The sequence below is a fragment of the Schistocerca nitens genome, chromosome 3 (assembly GCF_023898315.1).
Source record: "Schistocerca nitens isolate TAMUIC-IGC-003100 chromosome 3, iqSchNite1.1, whole genome shotgun sequence".
In the NCBI taxonomy this organism is placed as follows: domain Eukaryota; kingdom Metazoa; phylum Arthropoda; class Insecta; order Orthoptera; family Acrididae; genus Schistocerca; species Schistocerca nitens.
In genome coordinates, this window is record NC_064616.1 from 680,017,101 (window position 1) to 680,039,238 (window position 22,138).

General features: G+C 38.1%; 1 protein-coding gene across 1 annotated transcript in view; it reads left to right on the forward strand.

The window, feature by feature from the left end:
• The window catches only part of LOC126249386 (uncharacterized), a 238,892-nt gene extending 216,980 nt beyond the window's left edge, over positions 1 to 21,912 (forward strand). The window contains exons 12-13 of the mRNA XM_049951039.1: positions 3,141 to 3,385; positions 20,334 to 21,912. Of these exons, the coding sequence (XP_049806996.1) occupies positions 3,141 to 3,385; positions 20,334 to 21,866 (1,778 nt within the window). The 3' untranslated portion in view covers positions 21,867 to 21,912. The remainder of the gene's footprint in view (positions 1 to 3,140; positions 3,386 to 20,333) is intronic.
• The last annotated feature ends 226 nt before the right edge of the window (positions 21,913 to 22,138 follow it).

Here is a 22,138-nt window from a genome sequence, read left to right on the forward strand (position 1 = left end):
GAACGGTGGATTCTCAGACAGGGAAATGAGCTAGACACAGCTCGAATACTTGGGCGACCGTAACTACATTTGGTCTTGCACTCCGACAGCTAACCAGAAAATTGATTTAGGGCTGTTTACATGCCCATTTAAGTGACTGATGGGCTGATTCACATTTTCTACATCAGATGCAAAGTAGGCAATATCTTAAACACGAAAATGTGCATATCAGTAATTACAGACTTCGCATAAAACAGATGACAGAAATAAATTTCTTCTCTTAAGAAAAGACATACAGCGACTGAAAGTCCGTTGGAGATCGACGAGAACCACGGCCGCTACTGGCAAAAGCTTATCGCGAGATTCCCCCAGTAAGCTCAACATATAACGAAGAACAATCAATCATACGAGGGGTGTTCAATAAATAATGCAACACTATTTTCCTGTCCAATTTCGGATGAAAAAAGTGCAGAATTCGTTTTGGGACGTTGTGGAATACTCCCGCTTCATCCCATATAGTTTTATGAAGTTCCTAAACGTGGTGGCGCTATACGTAGCGTTCAAAATAGTGTCTCTAACGGAGGTTCATTCCAAACAGATAGCTGTCACGGAATTTCTTTTGCGCAAAATCGCAGCATCTCAGATATTCAAAGACGCTTGCAGAATGTCTACGGAGACCTGGCATTGAACAGAAGAGCGGCGAGTGGATGGAGGAGGCGGCTGTCATCGTCGCAACAAGGTCACACAAACTTGGCCGATCTCCCTCGTGCCCACCAGCCCCACACAGCTGTGACTCCTTCACCTTTGGAGGCTCTCATTCGAGGTGATCGACGGATCACAATCAAACACCTCACTGCGCAGCTGAATGTCTCTGTTGGTAGTGCTGACTCGTCCACCAGTTGGGGTACTCAAAGATGTGTGCCCGTTGGATTCTGCTTCTAACAGAAGACCACAAAGAGCAACGAAGGACCATCTGTGCGGAATTGCTTGCGCGTTACTATGCTGATGGTGACAATATTTTGCCGAACATCGTCACAGACGATGAAACATGGGTTCACTACTTCAGGCCGAAAACATAACAGCAATCCACGGAGTGGCGCCACACTAACTCTCCTCTGCAGAAAACGTTCAAAGCCGCACCCTCAGCCAGTAAAGTCATGGCGAAGGTCTTCTGGGACTCTGAAGGTGTGTTCTGTTTGATGTCCTCCTTTACGGTGCAATCATCAATTCTAAAGTGTACTGTGCTACTCTCAGGAATTTGAAGAAACGATTTCAGCTTGTTCGCCGCCACAAAAATGCAAACGAGCTTCTCCTTCTCCATGACAACGCAAGGACTCACACAAGGCTGTTCTCCCTCATCCATCCTACAGCCTGTATCTCACACCTTCTCATTTCCATCAGTTTGGCCCAATGAAGGATGCACTCCACGGGAAGCAGTATTGTGGATGATGGGGAGGTTGCTGGTGCAGCAGAACGTTCGCTCCAATGTCGACCAGTAGAGTTGTACTATATATATATATATATATATATATATATATATATATAGAGAGAGAGAGAGAGAGAGAGAGAGAGAGAGAGAGAGAGAGAGGGAGGGAGAGAGAGAGTTGTATATATATTCGGCATTGGTCGTGTCGTTTGGTCTGCGCGGACGCTACATGACATCTGTTCAAGTTGATCGTTGATTCCTTCACTCAGGTTTTTTATTACAGAGGACAATCGGCCCTCTGACCGAACACGCTGAGCTACCGTGCCGGCATCACTCAGCTACCGGGGCCGGACCTTTCTGGATAATAAAGAAATACACTACTGGCCATTAAAATTGCTACACCAAGAAGAAATGCAGATGATAAACGGGTATTCATTGGACAAATATATTATACTAGAACTGACATGTGATTATTTTTCACGCAATTTGGGTGCATAGATGCTGAGAAATCAGTACCCAGAACAACCACTTCTTTCCGTAATAACGGCCTTGATACGCCTTGGGCATTGAGCCAGACAGAGCTTGGATGGTGTGTACAAGTACAGCTGCCCATGCATCTTCAACACGATACCTCAGTTCATCAAGAGTAGTGACTGGCGTATTGTGACGAGCCAGTTGCTCGGCCACCATTGACCAGACGGTTTCAATTGGTGAGAGATCTGGAGAATGTCATGGCCAGGGCAGCAGTCGAACACTTTCTATATCCAGAAAGGCCCGTACAGGACCTGCAACATGCGGTCGTGCATTATCCTGCTGAAATGTAGGGTTTCGCAGGGATCGAATGAAGGGTAGAGCCACGGGTCGTAACACATCTGAAATGTAATGTCCACTGTTCAAAGTGCCGTCAATGCGAACACGAGGTGGCCGAGACGTGTAACCAATGGCACCCCATACCATCACGCCGGGTGATACGCCAGTATGGCGATGACGAATACACGCTTCCAATGTGAGTTCACCGCGATGTCGTCAAACACGGATGCGACCATCATGATGCTGTAAACAGAACCTGGATTCATCCGAAAAAATGACGTTTTGCCATTCGTGCACTCAGGCACGTCGTTGAGTACACCATCGCAGGCGCTCCTGTCTGTGATGCAGCGTCAAGGGTAACCGCAGCCATGGTCTCCGAACTGATAGTCCATGCTGCTGCAAACGTCGTCGAACTGTTCGTGCAGATGCTTGTTGTCTTGCAAACGTCCCCATCTGTTGACTCAGGGATCGAGACGTGGCTGCACGATCCGTTACAGCCATGTCATCTCGACTGCTAGTGATACGAGGCCGTTGGGATCCAGCACGACGTTCTGTATTACCCTCCTCAACCCACCGATTCCATATTCTGCTAACAGTCATTGGATCTCGACCAACGCTAGCAGCAATGTCGCGATACGATAAACCGCAATCGCGATAGGCTACAGTCCGACCTTTATCAAAGTCGGAAACATGATGGTAAGCATTTCTCCTCCTTACACGAGGCATCACAACAACGTTTCACCAGGCAACGCCGGTCAGCTGCTGTTTGTGTATGAGAAATCAATTGGAAACTTATCTCATGTCAGCACGTTGTAGGTGTCACCACCGGCGCCAAACTAATCCCATTAAATAATTCTTTCGCTGTCTTTTGTAAATGTTTCAAAACTTTTTTTACCTCGCAATTCATTGTTATTTTAAATTACAGGTGTACCGCTGATTATCGTGGCGTCAACAGCCACGTATGACATTGGTTACTACAATTCAACTTCTGAGTACTGTATGCTGAACAAAAATGATCCATATGTTTACTACATCACATATCTGGGGCCGTCGTGCATAATGCTGGCGGTGAATTGTGTGGTATTTGTGCTGGTATCCAGAGTTCTGTTCCAGAAACATTTGGCTGGGAAGGTGGAAGAAAGACCCGAAAACACCGTCTCCATGTCACAGGTAAAAGTTAAATCAAATATGAGAAACATGAAATTTAATACTGACAGGCTTTTACGGTCAAAGGTATTTTACAGCTCGTTAACATTTGCGGAAAACCACATTTGAGAATCGACAACAGCTGATAATGAAATAAACCTTTCTTCACTACTAGTGTCCATAAACCTATCGTCAGGTGGCATAGAACCATTTACATCAGCCTGCAAGTTGTCATTCTTGCTGTGGCGTCAATAGAAGTATGTAGAGTGCACTTTACACACACACACACACACACACACACACACACACACACACAGGAACCTTAATAAACGGGGTAGTGTGTTTATCTGACTGTATTACTGGATTTTACTACTGATGGCAGTTTCAGTGACGAAGGATAGCTTTTTTTATGTTTTGACGCCAAAGTAGGAACGATGCCATTCAAACTAATGTAAATAATAGCTCTCGGTGGTTCTTTTAATACGATATTCTTCAAGTACTATACGCGCTTAATTGATATAACTCCTCTGTAATCCACATCTGCACCGCCTTTGATAACATTACGTGACGCAAAATAATAATACGATACTTTTTTTCTGGAATAAGCACCAAAAACATTTTTACAGGATATTTACATAAATACGAGGACACGCTGGAAAAATGCCTTCGAATTTTTTTGTGAAACTGTTAAAGCTTTTTTGAACAATACAAACTTAATTAAAATTCTATATCTCTATTCTTCCTGCCTACATATATATTTCTCAACATTGTCACCATGCAACGAACACATTTCTCCCCAATGAGAACGTGTTTTTTGATTCCGTCACTGTAGACCGTTTGACTTTACGTAGCCACAACCTCACCTCTGTTTGTACCGCTTCATCACTATCAAAGTGAAGCCCCGAAGTTGTTCTTTAAGTTTTGGAAACGATGCAAATCGAATGGGTCCAAGTCGTGACAATAAGGGGAATCATCAGTGACAGTGAACCCAAGGCGTCGGATTGTTGCAAATGTCGCAGCGATCGCGTGTGGCTTACCACTGTCATGCTGAAGGAGAGGGTGCTGCAAGTGTGAACGAACGTTTCCCACAATTAGAAACTCGATTACAGCACTCTGTTTCTCATGCACCAACACAGTTACGCTCCGCAATGTTACATGTTGTATTTCGGAGTCCTCTAGCCGTAGAGGATTGCAGCTTGCGTCAGCTAAGAGAGTGAAAGTTGACCGTTTAACACGCACGACACACAATTTCTCAGCAGATACTGAAAACAGAATAAAAAATTGGGAGGCATTACTTTTCAGCAGACCCTCGTACTTTGTCTACTCCCTTATGGTTGTCTATTTTCAGTTTCCCATAAATAAATACTGTGTCTCTTGACCGTGTGATTAATGTGGAAAGTGATTCGTCATCCACAATTAGCCGGCAGTCCTAAACATGACTACCTTCATTTCTTTGCTGTATACTTATATGTACATACTCAGAGACAGACGATTTAGTTGTTTTCACTTAGTTTCCGTTGTAGATGGAACCGTTAACGGAACATTCACAGCTTCACACAACACTTCCTGATACTGTCAACATTCTTATGTTTGGTATGTACATACATACATTAATCCTTGTTCCATAGATCATGAATACAACATATCGTAATGATGTGGAACGTGTCACTTTAACATAAGTTTTCTTTACACAAAATAATTTTTTTTTTTCAGTTACTACTTCGTATCTAAGAATTCATTTATTGAGTAGTAGGAGTTGTCATTCAGAAATTCTTTTAATTTGTTTTTAAATGTCTGTTTATAGTCTATATTTATCAATGGTGTTATACCATTTACTGTACAGAATTGTATAAACTGTATTTTCTCAAAATTTAGTGAGAGTCCATTTGCAGAGAACCACTTAATAATTTCCTGAAAGACATTATTTGCAATTTCCTCAGCTGATTCTTACTTGTTGGGTGTGATTACTATACTTGTATCATCAGCAAAAAGAACTAGCTTTGCATCTTCATGAATACACAGTGGCAAGTCATAAATATATTAAGAACCATAAGGGACCCAAGATTGAACCCTGTGGGACACCATTCTTGATACCTCCCCAATTAGAGGAGTCTGCTGGTTTTTGCAGACTATCTGTATTGTTAATTTCAACCTTCTGCATTCTTCCATTTAAGTATGAATTAAACCATTTGTGCATTTGTTTACAATGCCACAATACTTAAGCTTATCAAGAAGAATTTCATGATTCACACAATCAAAAGCCTTTGAGGGATACAAAATATCCCAATGGGTGATGTTTGGTTATTCAATGCATTTAATATTTGATCAGTGAAAGCATATATAGCATTAACTGTTGAAAAGCCTTTCTAAAAACCAAATTGACATTTTGTTAGTACTTCATTTTTACAAATATGTGATGCTACTCTCGAATACATTACTTTTTCAAGAATTTTGGATAAAGCTGTCAGAAGTGAAACTGGGTGGTAGTTGTTAACATCAGATCTATCCCCTTTTTTATGCAATGGTTTAACAATAGCGTATTTCAGTCTATCTGGAAAAAATGCCCTGTTTCAGTGAGCTACTACATATGTGGCTGAGAATTCTACATATTTGTTGGGAACAAATATCCCATGGAAATATCCCATGAAAATGTCATCAATTCCATGTGAGCTTTTATTTTTGAGTGAATTTATTTTTTTCCTAATTTCAGTAGGAGAGGTGGGTTGAATTTCAGTTTTATCAAATTGCATTGGTACTGCCCCTTCCATATACTTCCTTGCACTTTCTAATGAGTATTTGGATCCTATTTTCTCTACAACACTTAAAAAAATGCTTATTGCAAATGTTTTTTACTTCTGACTTCTTGTTAACAAACTTTTCGTTATGTTTGATAGAAATACAGTCTTCCTATGCTCTCAGTTGCCCTGTTTCCCTTTTAACAATATTCAAAATTGTTTTAATTTTATTATCAGATGTGCTGATCTCAGACATAATGCACGTACTTCTGGAATTTGTAATAACTTTTCTTAGCACAGTGCAGTAGTTTTTATAATGTTTCTTTGTTTTGAGATCATTACTTCTCCTAGCTATAAGATACATTTCCCTTTTCTGTTTACAAGATATTTTTATCCCTTTAGTAAGCCACGGCTTTTTATATGGTTTTGTACAATTATATTTCACTGTTTTCTTAGGGAAACTGTTTTCAAATATACTCACAAAGGTATCATGAAATAGGTTAAATTTTAAATTAACATAATTTTCCCTGTACACCTCATCCCAGTCTAACTGTTGCAAGCTTTCCCTAAAATTTTGAATTGTTAAATCATTAACTGAATGCACTATTTTGGAGGACAATTTTGCGTTACTATATGGAGCTATATCACATACTGTAACTAAATGTGCATCATGATCAGACAGACCATTCTTAACAGGAAAAGTTTTTATTTAATTGAATTTATCTTGGTCTATGTATACATTATCTATCAGTGTGCTGCTTTCCTGTACCACCCGAGTAGGAAAATCAATAACTGATGTCAAATTGAAAGAACCAAGTATTACTTCAAGGTCAAGCTTTCTATTGGACTTTTTCAGAAAATCTACATTGAAATCCGCACAAACAATGATTTGCTTTTCTCTGTCTGATAGATAGCACAACAAAGAATCCAAGTTTTTCAAAAACAGAATGTCCTACTATCACTGTTTCCTCGCAGTCAAGTCGTTCCCCAATATGTTTTCCCTTTCATGACAAAGCAGTTTCTTTAAATTTACCCAGTTCCCTCAAATTTATTGCTCTAGATGTATATTGACTGCTTTGGGATAGCTGTTTGTCCTACTGCATTCTGAAGCGACACTGTGCAAAAGTAATAAAATTGTCTTTGGCAAATCAGTTGAGCAAAAGGGTTCACCATGCTGCTAACGACCATACTGCTTGATTCAGCCATGAGTTGCTAACTTATACGAAGGGATACAACAATCAGAGGTATAAAATATTCTATTTTTGTAATAAAAAAGTATTAAAGCCTTCTTAGTCAGCTTATAATGCATTTAAACTTGATATTTGTTTTATGCTAACTTTATCTTCGAGGTCCATCTGAAATGTTTTGGAAATGGTATTGTAAAATAAAAAATTAAAAAAAAATTGGAAACAGTGGCTGAAAGCAAGTTACCTTCATATGACTTCAGAGTGAACATTTTTGAAAAATTGTACTTTTCGCACCAGTAAAGAACCTGCTGGGTACTGCTGCCAAAGACTCCTTTGCAATGTCAATCGAAAACTGTTGCCTTCAAAGTTTGACGCAAATGGCTGTCCACCGACTGTGATGGCCACCAGCTCTGTTCCATATGGAACTGGTTAACACCAGGTCCCAACCCCTGTGCTAATAGTTTGCAGAAAAACATAGATCTTGATGACACATGTCAGTGAAATGTCAATTCCCATCCATGTTCTCTTTTTCTCATCATTCGGCATGCATGGCATAAATGGAGGACACATTGTCATCTAACTCTTTGTGAATGGTGGCTTTAACATTGTTGTTGCTAATCCTCAGTTCCTTTGATGTCACCCTCATAGAAGGTTAAGGATTTCTGCCACCACCTGTCGCACTTGCTCTTATGCTTGTTCAAAGTCAAACCAAATGTGGGACATTATCTTTTCTCAATAATGAAATCGTTTGAACTATGGATCTCTGCCATTGTTTTATGCAGTTTGTGGTAAAATTAGTTGCTTATGTGACACTTCATTGCACTATGAGGGCAATGTCAGAAGTTCTCGTTCTGGTAGAGAAAGAATTTGTCTTTCAGGTAAAAAATACAGATATTTTTCAGTGCAGTCCTTCTTTAGGCCACTGCATTTTGCCAAAAGTTTCTCTAGTGAGTGGATTCCATTCCTATTGTATGATTCTGGAATTTATTCAGAATTCCCATTCGCACAGGCCACAACCACATACTGTATCCCAGCCACAAACTTCTTTATATGTGGTAGAAGTCAAATAGTACCAAACCTAATACCTGGGGTATCCACATCCTCCACTTTTCCCATGCTAAAGCATATTTGTAGACAGGTATTTTGTCTTGATAAAAGGTAAAGATTTTGGTAGCCTAGGACTCTTCTCGTGTCTTGTCGCCTAGCTGATGTAGAAGACTTGCATATTGTAGGCAAACTTGTCAGTGAAAAGAATTCTTTTTGTATCTCAAAAACAAATCCTTGGGGCATATATTTTCTGGCAGACAAAACTGACTTCACCCTTTTTGGCACATGGTCACTGGCTTGCAGCCATTGTTTTGAGTTCTGTTTTGTTCTGGCATGGGGCAGTGGAGTAAGATCTCTCCCATACAAAGAGATCACTACATAAAAACTGGATGAATTACTCATAAATGTACCAAACATTCAGTTTGGTCAACATTTAACAACTGAACCATGAAACATGGAGCATGCCAAGATGGGATTGCTTGCATGTCTCTACAACTCAAAACAGCCCTTCCTGTGGGCGCAACCACAATGGAGGGACATCTGTGGAGATACCAGGCAAATCTGTGGTTCCTGAAGAGCAGCTTCACTACTTCTAATAGCTTCAGGAGCAACAGTCTAGATGACCGACAGATCAGGCCTTGTAACATTAGCCAACATGTCCTTGCTGTGGTGATGGTATCATCTTGAGTAAAATATTATGGAGATAAAATACTCCTCCTTTCATATCTGTGGATGGGGAAAAATCAGGAGTATGTTGTCAAACAAAACTGCATTTTAATTAAAGCATGGATTGTCAAACCCCTTAATCAGGTTGATAGGTTACAGAATTTAAATGGTAAATGGGCTGGTTGAAGTTATCTTTAGTGGGAATTAATGAAATGCAGTGACAGGAAAAAGAGGACTTCTGGTCAGGTGAGTACAGTATTATAAATACCAAATCAAATAGGGGTAATGCAGGAGCAGGTTTAATCATGAACAAGAAAATAGTAATGTGAGTAAGCTACTATGGACAGCATAGTGAACATCTTTCATAGCCAAGATAGAAATGATGCCAACATCAACCACAACAGTAGAAGTTTATATGCCTACTAGCACTGCAAATCATGAGGAGATGGAAACACTGTATGATGAGATAAAAGAAATGATTCAGATACTTATGGCAGGTGAAATTTTTACTGTGCTGAAGGACTGGGATTCAGTAGTAGGAAAATTAAAAGAAGGAAATATAGTAGAAGAACATGGACTGGAGGAAATGAATATATTGAAACAATTTATGAATTAGATAAAAGGAATTTCTGAGATAATTAAGGGGATAAAAATATAATTGTAATGGAGGACAGGAATTTGATAATAAGAAATGGAAGAGAAGAAAAAGTAGCAAGAGAACATAGACTGGGAGCAAGAAATGAAAGGAGAAGTCATCGTGAAAGAAGTTTGTATATGTAGGAGAGACCTGGACACCAAAAGTTCTCAGACAGATTATATAATGGTAATACAAACGTATAGAAATCAGATTTTTAACTGTACAACATTTCTAGGGGCACATATGTACTCTGACCATAATTTATTGGTTATGAACTGCAGATTAAAACTGAAGAAACTGCAGCAAAAGGTAGGAAAGTACGGAGATGGGGCCTGGATAACTTGAAAGAATCAGAGGTTGTTGACAGTTTCAGAGGGAGCAATAGACAGATATTGACTGAAAAAGTAGGAAACAGTCGGAAGGAATAGTGACTACCATAGAAGATGAATGGGTAGAGTTGAGATGTGAAATAATGAAGACAGCAGAGCTTTGGAGAAAAGAGAAGCATCTGTATGGATATCAAGAGTTTGAATGACAAGTAAGCAAAGACAGGAAAGCTGAAAGATGGAAGGAATGTATGGAAGAGCTGTGAGAGGGAAACGAACTTATAAAAATATTACAGAAATGGAAAAGGAGTAAGTGAAGATGGGCTGCAAATATTATACTGCAAGAATAATTTGACAGAGCACTGCAAGATCTTTACTGCAATAAAGCTCCCAGCGTAGACGACATTCCTCAGAATTATTGAGATCTTTTGGAGAGGCTGGCATCACAAAACTATTCCATCTGTTAAGCAATGTACAGTATACAGGTGCAATGCCCCTTGGTTTCAAGAAGAATGAAATAATTCCATTTGCAAATGTGTCAGGTGCTGACCTGTGTGAATATCAACAAACATCAATTTAATAAGTCATGGTTGCAAAGCACTGATCTGAATTATTATATAATAATGGAGAAACTGGTAGAAGCTGACCATAGAGAAGATAAGTTTGGTTTCTGGAGAGTCACCTCAATTTCTCATTTGTGTATTCTTTGGATATACCCTTAGATTTACCCCAAAAACGTTACCGATTTCAATTTTGGATCTTATTCAGATTTCTGTACCTAGTATTATACAAGCTATGTTGCTTTTTAGGAGTGCTTCAAACTCTAGGAGTCTGTTGTGAATGCTTCACGAGCTGATTGCTAAGATTTTAATTATTTCATCTGCACAGGTCATGTGTTCGAGTCTTATGATAATTCTTCAAGATTTCATACAGCTAACATAATCCAGTTTGGATTTGGTTACATGGACTAGGCAAGGCATAATATGAGATCTACTTCTGCTCCAAATAGTTATAATTATTCAAGTCCAACTGCAGTAGTCTGTGACTTAATTTAGTGACAGGTTTTCTGTATGCACCAGTTCTAGTACTCCATAACTAATAGTGTCTCTTATACATTGTTCATTCTTGGCATTAATGTCATTAGTATCAGTGTCATCATCTTCATCATCATCATCACTATCACTATTATCTATGTCATAACTACTGACAGATAAAGGTCACCTCCAGACTTACCCATGCATTACACTATTCAGTGATACACATCAATGATGCTTTTGCATGTTTCTAATGTCACCTATGATATCATCTCTGTCTTTTTTTATCTCTTGGGACCCAGCAAAGAATTTTGTTGATCCTTCTATCATCATTATTGTCTGGCTACATGTCCCATACGCCTCCATTTCATTTCCACAATAGTTACAGTTGTCTTCCACCAAAGTCTGTTCTCTGGTCAATTTGCTTGCTTACCTTACTCCCCTAGTTGTTCCCAACATGCATCTTACCATTTATTTCTAAGACACCTTTAGTTTATTATAGTTTTTGTACAATAGCTAATATCATACTGCCATGCTGGTACATCAAAACTGGTGACACTAATCATTAACTTTCTCGGTCAGACACATCTGAAGCTTTGTTTTGAAAACTTTATTGAGTTTACCAAAAGTTTCTTTTCCTTTTCTGACCATTCACTCAATGTCTCCAGCTGTATTTAAATATAAACACTTATGAACTGCTTCTGTGAATTTGCTGTGAAATAGCACTACTTCTTTTTTATTCTCACTGTGTTGATTATACAATATTTTAGTCTTTATGTTACTGATTTTCAGACATATTTTCAAATGTGCTTTATTCAGTTCTTCCATTCATTGTCAAAGTTTATCAACACTAGAGGCAAATAGTACATCATCATCAAAATGTATTTTGTGCAGATAAGTTCCATGAATGTCTGCTCATTCATTGTTCTCCAGTTTAAGGATCAGAAAACTTGCTCTAAGATTGTCAGATATAGTTTTGGTGATATGGAATGTCCTTGTCTGACACTTATTTCAGTTTTGAACTTCTTACTATACTGCTGAAGTCTAATGGAAACTGTAGCAATAGCATATTGTATTTTTCAGTATATTAGCACCATGCATTAGATGCTAGCACTATACAGTGGCACAGAGGTGTGTGTGTGTGTGTGTGTGTGTGTGTGTGTGTGTGTGTGTGTGTGTGTGTCTGAAAGTTAGCATGTTTTCTTTGTCTATTGTGTGTGTCTGTTGGCTACTCAACCTGTCTATTATCTGGTGAGTGGTCTCCTTTACAAGTATTAAATTGGTTCCATAAATATATTGTTTCTCAAGGGCTGTCAGTACAGTGTTTAAAAGTGAGTACGAAGCTAATTCAAAATGGATGAATTTCATATAAAGTGATAATTCATATTCACTGATCCTTCCTATAACTTTGGAAATTATCCATTTTGATATGTCCATCCACTTCTAAAGCAAATGTGTTCTGACTCATTAATGTGTTCCTCTGACTCATTAAATATCATCTCTGTCTTTTTTTATCTCTTGGGACCCAGCAAAGAATTTTGTTGATCCTTCTATCATCATTTTTGTCTGGCTACATGTCCCATACGCCTCCATTTCATTTCCACAATAGTTACAGTTGTCTTCCACCCAAGTCTGTTCTCTGGTCAATTTGCTTGCTTACCTTACTCCCCTAGTTGTTCCCAACATGCATCTTACCATTTATTTCTAAGACACCTTTAGTTTATTATAGTTTTTTTACAATAGCTAATATCATACTGCCATGCTGGTACATCAAAACTATTTTTCTATTCAGATGGTGATAATATTAATGCATAGTTTGTAAATTACAGATACATACTGTATTATCCTAGAGTTCTTTATGTCTTGTCTGTCTCCTCTCTTGTACAGGAGAATAATTGTAGCAATGTCCCAGTATTGCAGAATTAGATAAACAATCTGGCAAGCTCCTTTTGTAGCAGTTTTCCTCAAGCTTTAATCACTTATGATCAATCACCTATATGTTTAGGCACCTTCCCTTTCTTTACATATCGAATGGCTCTAACCACATTTTCTGGCAATACTTTTGGAATGTCATTGTTGTCGTTATGAGCAAATTGTTTTCTGATGCATATCAGCAACCATACAAATATTTACAGACTTTTTTTGTTAGTTACTGTGCAATCCACCATCTTAACTGGCAAGAAAAAATGTCTGTTTTGTTTCCTTCATACTCTTTGATCTTTTCAGTTTTTTTCTTTTAGGAAATTTTCATTGTGTATTCTTACATCCTCTTGAAGCCATTTATTAACAGTTTTACTTAATTCACAATTTTTATCATGTTTCAGCTATTGTTTGCTTCAAACAATCACACTCTCTTTAATAACTATCTCACACCATTGGAAGTTTTCTTTGCTTTCACTTGTATACACAGTCAAATTTCACTATGTGAGATGCTATGATTTTAACCTTTACTTAGTCTCATTCCATGTGTATGTGGAGGAGGGGGTGGTTACAAGGTGGGGAGGGCAGATTTGTAATTTGTAATAAATACTCCTTGTCATGCATCTGTGACTATTATTATCCTCACCAGGTACTTATAATATTGGTTGTTAGAGAAGAAGAAAATTAGATTTTGTATTATGTCAAATGTTCATGATCCTTCATCAGGTTCCTTCTGTTAACCCAAACACACTGCAGCACATCTTTTGTCTTTTTTCTTGACTTTAATCCAGTAATCCTCCTTCGTGAACCATGAGTTAATGGATACCTCTTTTCTCAAACAAGTACTTACCAATATTGTCACCTCAGGTTGCAGAAACTTACATACACTGCAGCACTCAGTTTACCACTGATATTTAAGCACACCCATTATATTTTATATGCTTTACATTTTCCACATTATATTATGAACCTATTACATATATCAAAAAGTGTAGAAGTCCTTGAGAGCCTTTCCATTCAGTGTGGATTCTCAGCATTAAACCAGAAGGATGCATATTCTTTACTTCTACAGTGCTAACTGTAATTTGTGAAACCTTGACATGATATCAAGTGGATATATTTCTGCAACAGTTGATTATTATCCCATTTTTTTAAAAAAAATGTTTTTAAATCTATTGTGGCTTTCCTATTATCAATTTTGTCCAAATTTTGGATGCCTTTAGATCTGTTAAAACAAATAAAAGACATCCAGAGTTTGATCTTACATAAGTAATGTGAAACACACACATATGGTAAGTACAGGGTGTTTCAAAAAGGTTGACCTTATTTCAAAATTTCATATTTATTGATAAAAATATACTATATAAATGGGATCAATTGCAAAATACTCACAAAAACTTCATGTTTCAGCTATGATATTGCAAATGCTCTGTGTTTCCACCACCACCAGCACAAACAACATCTAGATGATAGCTAAATTCATCATACACATTACACAATGTATCTGCTTTTATAAAAGTTATGGTGGCTGTTATTCTGTTCTTCACTTCTTCTATGTCACAAGGTAAAGCAGAGATAAACACACTTTCTTTCACACATCCCCACAAGAAAATATTGCATGGTGTCATGTGCCACAATCTCGGAGGCCAAGAATGCAGGTCAGTGTCTCAGGTTCCCATGTGCCCTGTCCATTGTTGAGGTAGTATGTCAACCTGAAGAGCTTGCACTAATTGTAGTTTCTATGGTTTATAGATTAAATGACACTGTAACACTCACCAGTCCTTTGAGGCAATGCCAGTTCTCAGCTTGCACTGCAAGTAGACTTTCGTGGACTCTGCTCAAACATTTACCAAATTCTTTCCACATTGTCATCAGAAGTGTGATGTCAACCTAGACTCTTACCTTTGCATAAGCACCCTTTCTCTTTCAAATTGGTGATATCAATGATAAATATTTTTGGGAGCAGGTGGATCAGTGCCAGAATGCTGATGAAAAACACACTGGATTGAAATCACTGACTCACTCTTTGCAAACTACAGCACACAATATACCTTCTGTTTAGTGGATGCTATCTTACTTCTGACTGACTGCAAGCTGAGAAGATGCATTGACTGACATCTAATGGCAATTTTCTGTAACTCTATGTCACATCCATTCGAACAACATACATTTCCCTGATAGCATGTCCCATGTTTCATAATTATTACCATCCAACATTTGGTCTTTCTTTTTGAAACAACCTGTATAATTTTGTGTAATATAGAGTAATGATGGTCATCCCTAAGTTTTCTGTTAATGTTAGTATAATTCATAGTGCTTTGTTTGCTTTGGTTATGATTCCTGCATGGTAAATACTCATTCTATTTATTAATCCACATAGTCATAGCATTCAGAGTATTTTTGACTGCAACAAATATCGATTCTAAAAATTAAATTTACAAAGAGACAGTTGGGGTAGCTAGCCATTACATAGCTCCAGGATGAACATCATATCCCAGTACTGATGACAGAACCACAGAAGAAGTTATTCAGCAGAAATTCCAAGATGGAAACAACAGAAAAAACTAGGAAAGGCAGCCACTCACATGAAGGTGAGCTGGCTAGAACACTGGACTTACATTTAGGAGCATGACAGCTCCAATCCCTGTCTACCATTCAGATTTAGACTTTCTGTGATTTCCCTAAATTATTTAAGACAAATGCCAGGATGGTTCCTTTGAGCAGTCATAGTTAATTTCCTTCCCCATCCTTTCTTAAACTGAGCTTCTGCTGCATCTCTATTGACCTCATTGCTGACAGGATATTAAACTATGATCCCCCTACATTTGAAGATGGCTATTAGTGTAGAGCATACATACCAATGCAGAAACATCACTAACTTTCAAGATACTGCTTTTTTTCAGGTTAAATACTCTCTCTCTCTCTCTCTCTCTCTCTCTCTCTCTCTCTCTTTCAACCATAAAACACCCTAATGCAATTATCTAGAGCTACAATGACTGACTGTTTACAAGTCTTTGCTCATCTAACGAGAGTGCTAGGAGGGGATAGATAAGAGGAAACATAGGGGATAAGATGTGCTAAGCACAAATAGAGTGGAGAGGTAATTGGAGGCATCATGATGTGTAAGATAGATAGTTCCAATGGTAGTAGGAAAATGAGGCCATGAAAAGATGACATTGTTTCGATTGGGTGGGGTTGGCCTGCAGTATGGCAAGGGAGGAACAATGAGAGCAGGATTAAAGAAATGGAATAAGGAGTAGCAGAAGGGCTGATTTCTGTACATGGCAGTTAAAGATACATTAGACAGATAGCTGTTCGGCCTGAAAGTAAGGTCAACCTCTGGTACTAATTAAGTTACCACACTCACCCATAAGCTAGGACATGTTGTCATTGTGGAGCTGGTATTCTTTCCCTGTTGGCAAAACATATAGTTTCTTATTATTATATGTTTCTATTTACTAGAACAGAGAGATATTTTTGCTTCTCCATTACCTTAGAATTGTTACTGAGTCAATATTATTTTTCTGTGTGCAGGGCATAGACAGTGATGATTATGTGAAACAAGTTAAAATTAAGAATTTGAAGTCATTTTGACTATTTTTCGACCATGACTGTCTCAAGAAATATGTTAAGGTTTTTTAAATTACCACTGACTGGTAGCGGTAATAACAGCCACCATAACTTACAAAGTTAAAATTATCTACTGAACTGGGACTTGAACAGAGATATTTGCCTTTTTGTGTAAAGTGCTGTGCAGTGAACCACATGAGCAAGTATCAAAGTCTCACTCAGTGACTCAGAGATTCTGCATGCTACTAGCTCATTCTGTTCTAGTACAATGGGAGTCAGTCAATACATGCAAGTACCTGGATGTGACATTTTGTTGGGATATGAAACAAAATGATCACATAGGCAAGTCATAGGTAAAGCAGTTCATTGGTAAGGATACGGGTAATATGCATTCTGGTACACAAACAAGATTTCTTACAAAATATTCATACAATTCATCCTAGAATATTGCACAAGTGCTTAGGACCCATACTACATAGGACTAATAGGGGAAGTTGAGCATATAAAAAGAAGGCCGAATGATCGATCTCACAATTGTTTGACATATGTAAGAGGGTCATGGTGATTATCTCCTGTCACAGGTGTGTTCTACTCCATCAGATTCATGGACAACCTGTGAAAATTGTTGTAGGAAACAACAACTCTGCTGTACTGGTAACTTATACAAAGTGTTTCATTTGGTCATGGCCATCAATCAGCTGTCCACCCAAATGAACGGCTGCTGCCACTTTGTGGTGAGAAACAAACTTGACACTCTCAATAGACTAGGATGGTGCTGTGCATGAAATGCTCAACTTGGATAACTGTTACACAACTTGTGCTATCTGTGTACTTGGCTCCCCTCCACATCCCGTGATAGAAGAGATAGAGAAGATCCAACAGAGAGCAGCCTGCTTCATTATAGGATCATTTAGTAATTGTGAAAGCATTACAAAGATGACAGATAACCTCCAGTGGAAGTCTCTGCAAGAGAGACGCTCAGTAGCTCAGTACGGGCTTTTGTTGAGGTCTCAAGAACATACCTTCACCGAGGAGGCAATCAGTATATTGCTACCTCCTACATATATCTTGCAAAGAGACCATGAGGATAAAATCAGAGAGATTAGATCCCACACATAGGCATACCATCAATCTTTCTTTCCACAAACAATACGAGACTAGAATAGAAGGGAGAACCAATAGAGGTACTCAAAGTACCCTCTGCCACACACTGTCAGGTGGCTTTTGGAGTATGGATGTAGATGTAGACGTAGAATACTAGATTTTCTGAATTGAGTAGAGATTGTAACAATGGAAAATTGTACTGAAATGCAGGAGGATCTGCAACGAATTGACGCATGGTGTAGGGAATGGCAATTGAATCTCAATATAGACAAGTGTAATGTGCTGCAAATACATAGAAAGAAAGATCCATTATCATATAGCTACAATATAGCAGGTCAGCAACTGGAAGCAGTTAATTCCATAAATTATGTAGGAGTAGGTATTACGAGTGATTTAAAGTGGAATGACCATATAAAATTAATCGTCGGTAAAGCAGATGCCAGACTGAGATTCACTGGAAGAATCCTAAGGAAATGCAATCCAAAAACAAAGGAAATAGGTCACAGTACACTTGTTCCCCCACTGCTTGAATACTGCTCACCGGTGTGGGATCCGTACCAGATAGGGTTGATAGAAGAGATAGAAAAGATCCAAAGGAGAACAGCGCGCTTCATTACAGGATCATTTAGTAATCTCGAAAGCATTATGTAGATGATAGATAAACTCCAGTGAAAGACTCTGCAAGAGAGACACTCAGTAGCTCAGTACGGGCTTTTGTTGAAGTTTTGAGAACATACCTTCACCAAGGAGTCAAGCAGTATATTGCTCCCTCCTACGTATATCTTGCGAAGAGACCATGAGGATAAAATCAGAGAGATTAGAGCCCACACAGAGGCATATCGACAATCTTTCTTTCCACAAACGATATGAGACTGGAATAGAAGGGAGAACCGATAGAGATACTCAAAGTACCCTCCGCCACACACCGTCAGGTGGCTTTTGGAGTATGGATGTAGATGTAGATGTAGAATACTAGATTTTCTGAATTGAATAGATACTGTGACCCCACACCCCCCACTTCATTCCATTAATCTACACAAAAATGGTTCTCTCCATAGTCTGCTTCTTCCTGTGTTCTGTCTTGTCCCCACCCTAAACCTATGCCATCAGTTATTCTACACTGCACATCAGCCTGTAGCAGGGTGTCAACCCACTCCATCACTTCACTCTGTTTCACATGCCTGCCTGCAGGAAGGTGGGTTTGCTGGTACCACATTGCTATCTCATTCCCTTGCTGCCTTAACCTCTAGTTATCACACTACCTACCCTGCACCCATCCCTTCCCTTCCCCTTTCATTTTTCCCTCCCACCCATTCCACCTGATCACAGCCCCTCAAACCAGTCAAGTTGCAGCACTGAGACAATATAAATGTGCTTATGGGGTGGAAAGAAACAACATATAATAAGATCAGAGCAGTGTAGGGTACATTGAAACAAACAGTTTTTTTCAGGTCATCATAGGTAGGAAACGCAATGTGGAGCTACAGTTGTAAAACAATAGCCAGTCCCCGAAAAGGGTGTGAAAGTGTGTACATTTAAACTAACTTTCCCCAGCTAATATCTATTATGCTAAACACTCTAGTTAATAATTAAATTAGTTGATTGTAATGGTTTCAGCTGAACAGTCAAAGACAGGCAAACATGAAATTCCTGTCTGTGACTCCTGACATTAGATGTTGAGTTCTCTGGTGTTTACTTGCTAAAACATGACTATTAAATCAGTTCCACTAAAAGTACTGTAATGTTACTAATTTGTCAAGGTAATAACTTGTCCTGCAGAAACAACAGTGGAGCAAAATATTGATGTTAATAACATTGTTAATTAGGGAATCTGAAGGCCACATGTTTTAAAATTTTGCAAACGTAGAGAGAGCATGAGTGAACCTTCATTCTAGTCACTACAGTAGATTAGTAGGTTTGGACTAAGACAATGTTGAAAGAGCAGACTGAAATTAAATTTTTAAAACTCATTTTTTCTCAAGTCACATGTTTTACAGCTAATGCTCAAAATTCCTGTCTCCAACATTGCTGCCAATTTGACATAGTCAAAGGAATGATTGACATAACATATGATCACCTTTGTCAGACAAAACTGCACTCCTAGACACCCCCAGTCACTTTTGCTTGCCAGAAAAACTTCTGCACACTCATTGCTGGTGTTTTATGGCCATAACTCCACAATGTGGCATTTTTAACACATGATTATCTTGAAAATTTGTTTCCAACCTTATTATGAGGTTGTTTTCCTATGCCTCAACTGTACGGTAATTTATTAACTATATTCATTATAGATTATTTATTCTCAAGTTTCTAGTGCTGGCCATTTTCCTTCTTTCTCCATACTACAGTTGCCCTCTCAGTCCACATATTCTCACCCATTTCTGCCATTGTCTCCCCTCTTAAACTGCTACCGCAACCACTTTCATTCCATTTTATTACCCCACTTTTTGCTCCCATTGCTCTCCCTTTTGTTGCGTCATACAATAAGACTCTACTTACTGTACGTGCCCAATGTTATTCCCTCATACAGTGGAAAGCTAATTGTCTTTATTTAGTTTCGCAGAGAACAAACTTAGGATTTCCATCTCGTTTGAAAAAGTTATTACTTTAGTATAAATTTCTTGAATGTTAATGTAACTTTATTGAGTCTACTTCTTTATGTTAAACAGATCTACCTGTATTTATTTTATGTATTACTTAAAATAACAAATTTTGGAGCTAATATTTGTTTCTGTTCCCTTTTTAGGTTCGAGGTGCATTTGCTGTCATGACTTTACTAGGAGTGACATGGGTATTTGGAGCATTTGCTTTTGGTAGTACAGAACTTGTATTTCAGTACTTGTTTTGCATATCAAATTCTCTGCAAGGATTCATCATATTTATTGTAAGATGTGTACAGTATTCACAAGCAAGGCTTGCTTGGGCTGCATGCATCAGAAGGAAACAAATTAAGGAATTCCGTGGAGCTGTACCATCTTCATTCATAGGGAATTCACACTCACTGAACACTGTTTCATCAAGCATTTGCTCTCAGTCGACACACAAAGTTAACTTAGATAAAGAAAATAACTCCAATGATGGTGGTAACAGTTTGATATGGGGAAAACCTCTTTCAAAAGACTCCCACAGTAAATCTCGAGGTCAGTCTTATTCATCTTGGAAATTCCAAAATGTATTTAACACTTCTTCAGAATCAGATGATACATTTAAATGTGCTGCCAATTTTATTGAACTACAAGATCCACATATTGTATCAGCAACTTCAAATAACAGTAATAGTATCTCAGGCACTTTGAAAAAGGAGTTGGAAAAGACCCTTGTGAATAGACCAACCATTTGTAGGACACAAAGTATGCATGTGAAAAGCCAGAGTTTTTCAAATGATTTAAGTAGTTTCAAACGAGGAAATAGCATACATTGTTCTCTGCAGCTATATAGCAAAGCACCATTTCATATGACTTACACAGAAAGCCAAGATACACTCACTGCAAAAGAAGGTGAAGACACATCTTGGCAGTTCATGAGAACACAGCCAAAGCTTAAATCACATGAAATAACAACAATGACTGTCCGTAAAGAAACTCCTTTAGCTGAGGGAGATTCTCCTGTCACAGTGCATGCAAGCTCAAATTTTAAAGAAGAAACATTTATCAAAACTGTCAGTCATTCAGATCAAGGTTATATTTCTGGAATTTGTACAACTGAACATTCACCAGATAGCCCTTGTCAGAAACCTCACCAAATTCACTGTGCTAAAAAGTATTTATGTGAGACAGACTCAAGGCTGACTGTATCAACACCGGATCACATATCAACCAATTCAAGTGCAAGTAATAAAAATGGGTCATATCATGACCCATGTACTGAAGTTAGAAATCTTATAACAAAAAGTGATGGAAACATTTTGCCCCCAAAGAATCTGGTACAAAAATTAGAGAGGGAGAAAATAATTTCTCATACATTTATAGTTATTAATGGCCAAAAAATTTACACAAACAACCCTTCTGTTAGACTAAATGCTGAGCAAGTTGTTGATGGAAAGAAAATTGATGTTCAGTGTGTGAATAATAGTCAGATTCCCCCAATACTTAATAAGGATTCAGGTGAAATAAAAAATAGACTCTATGGTGGTACCATAGCAACCAACGAGACTCCCACTATAACTGAAAACACTAATTTAGAGACAAAAAACTCTAGCAAAAATATTGTCTCAAAAGATATGCCTGCTTACAAAGATTTGAAAGACATTCAGTTAACAACTACTAGAAGTAAAAAGTGAAAGAGAGTCACAGAACACAAAGTATTATGAATCTTTGTTTTTGACTTCCAGTGTGATAGACATTAATTTATTTGTATAGTGTTAAGTCTGCAAACAAATGCTTTTACAACAAAAATGAAAAGTTTTCCTTTATTAAAAGAAACGTCAATATACCTGACAAAAGTGCAAAAGAAACTATTTGTACTGTGAATGTCTACAAGAAAAAGAGAAGCATTTGAGATTGAACATGATTAGAGATGCGTATATGTAAATATTTCTGTTTGTAACTTTAT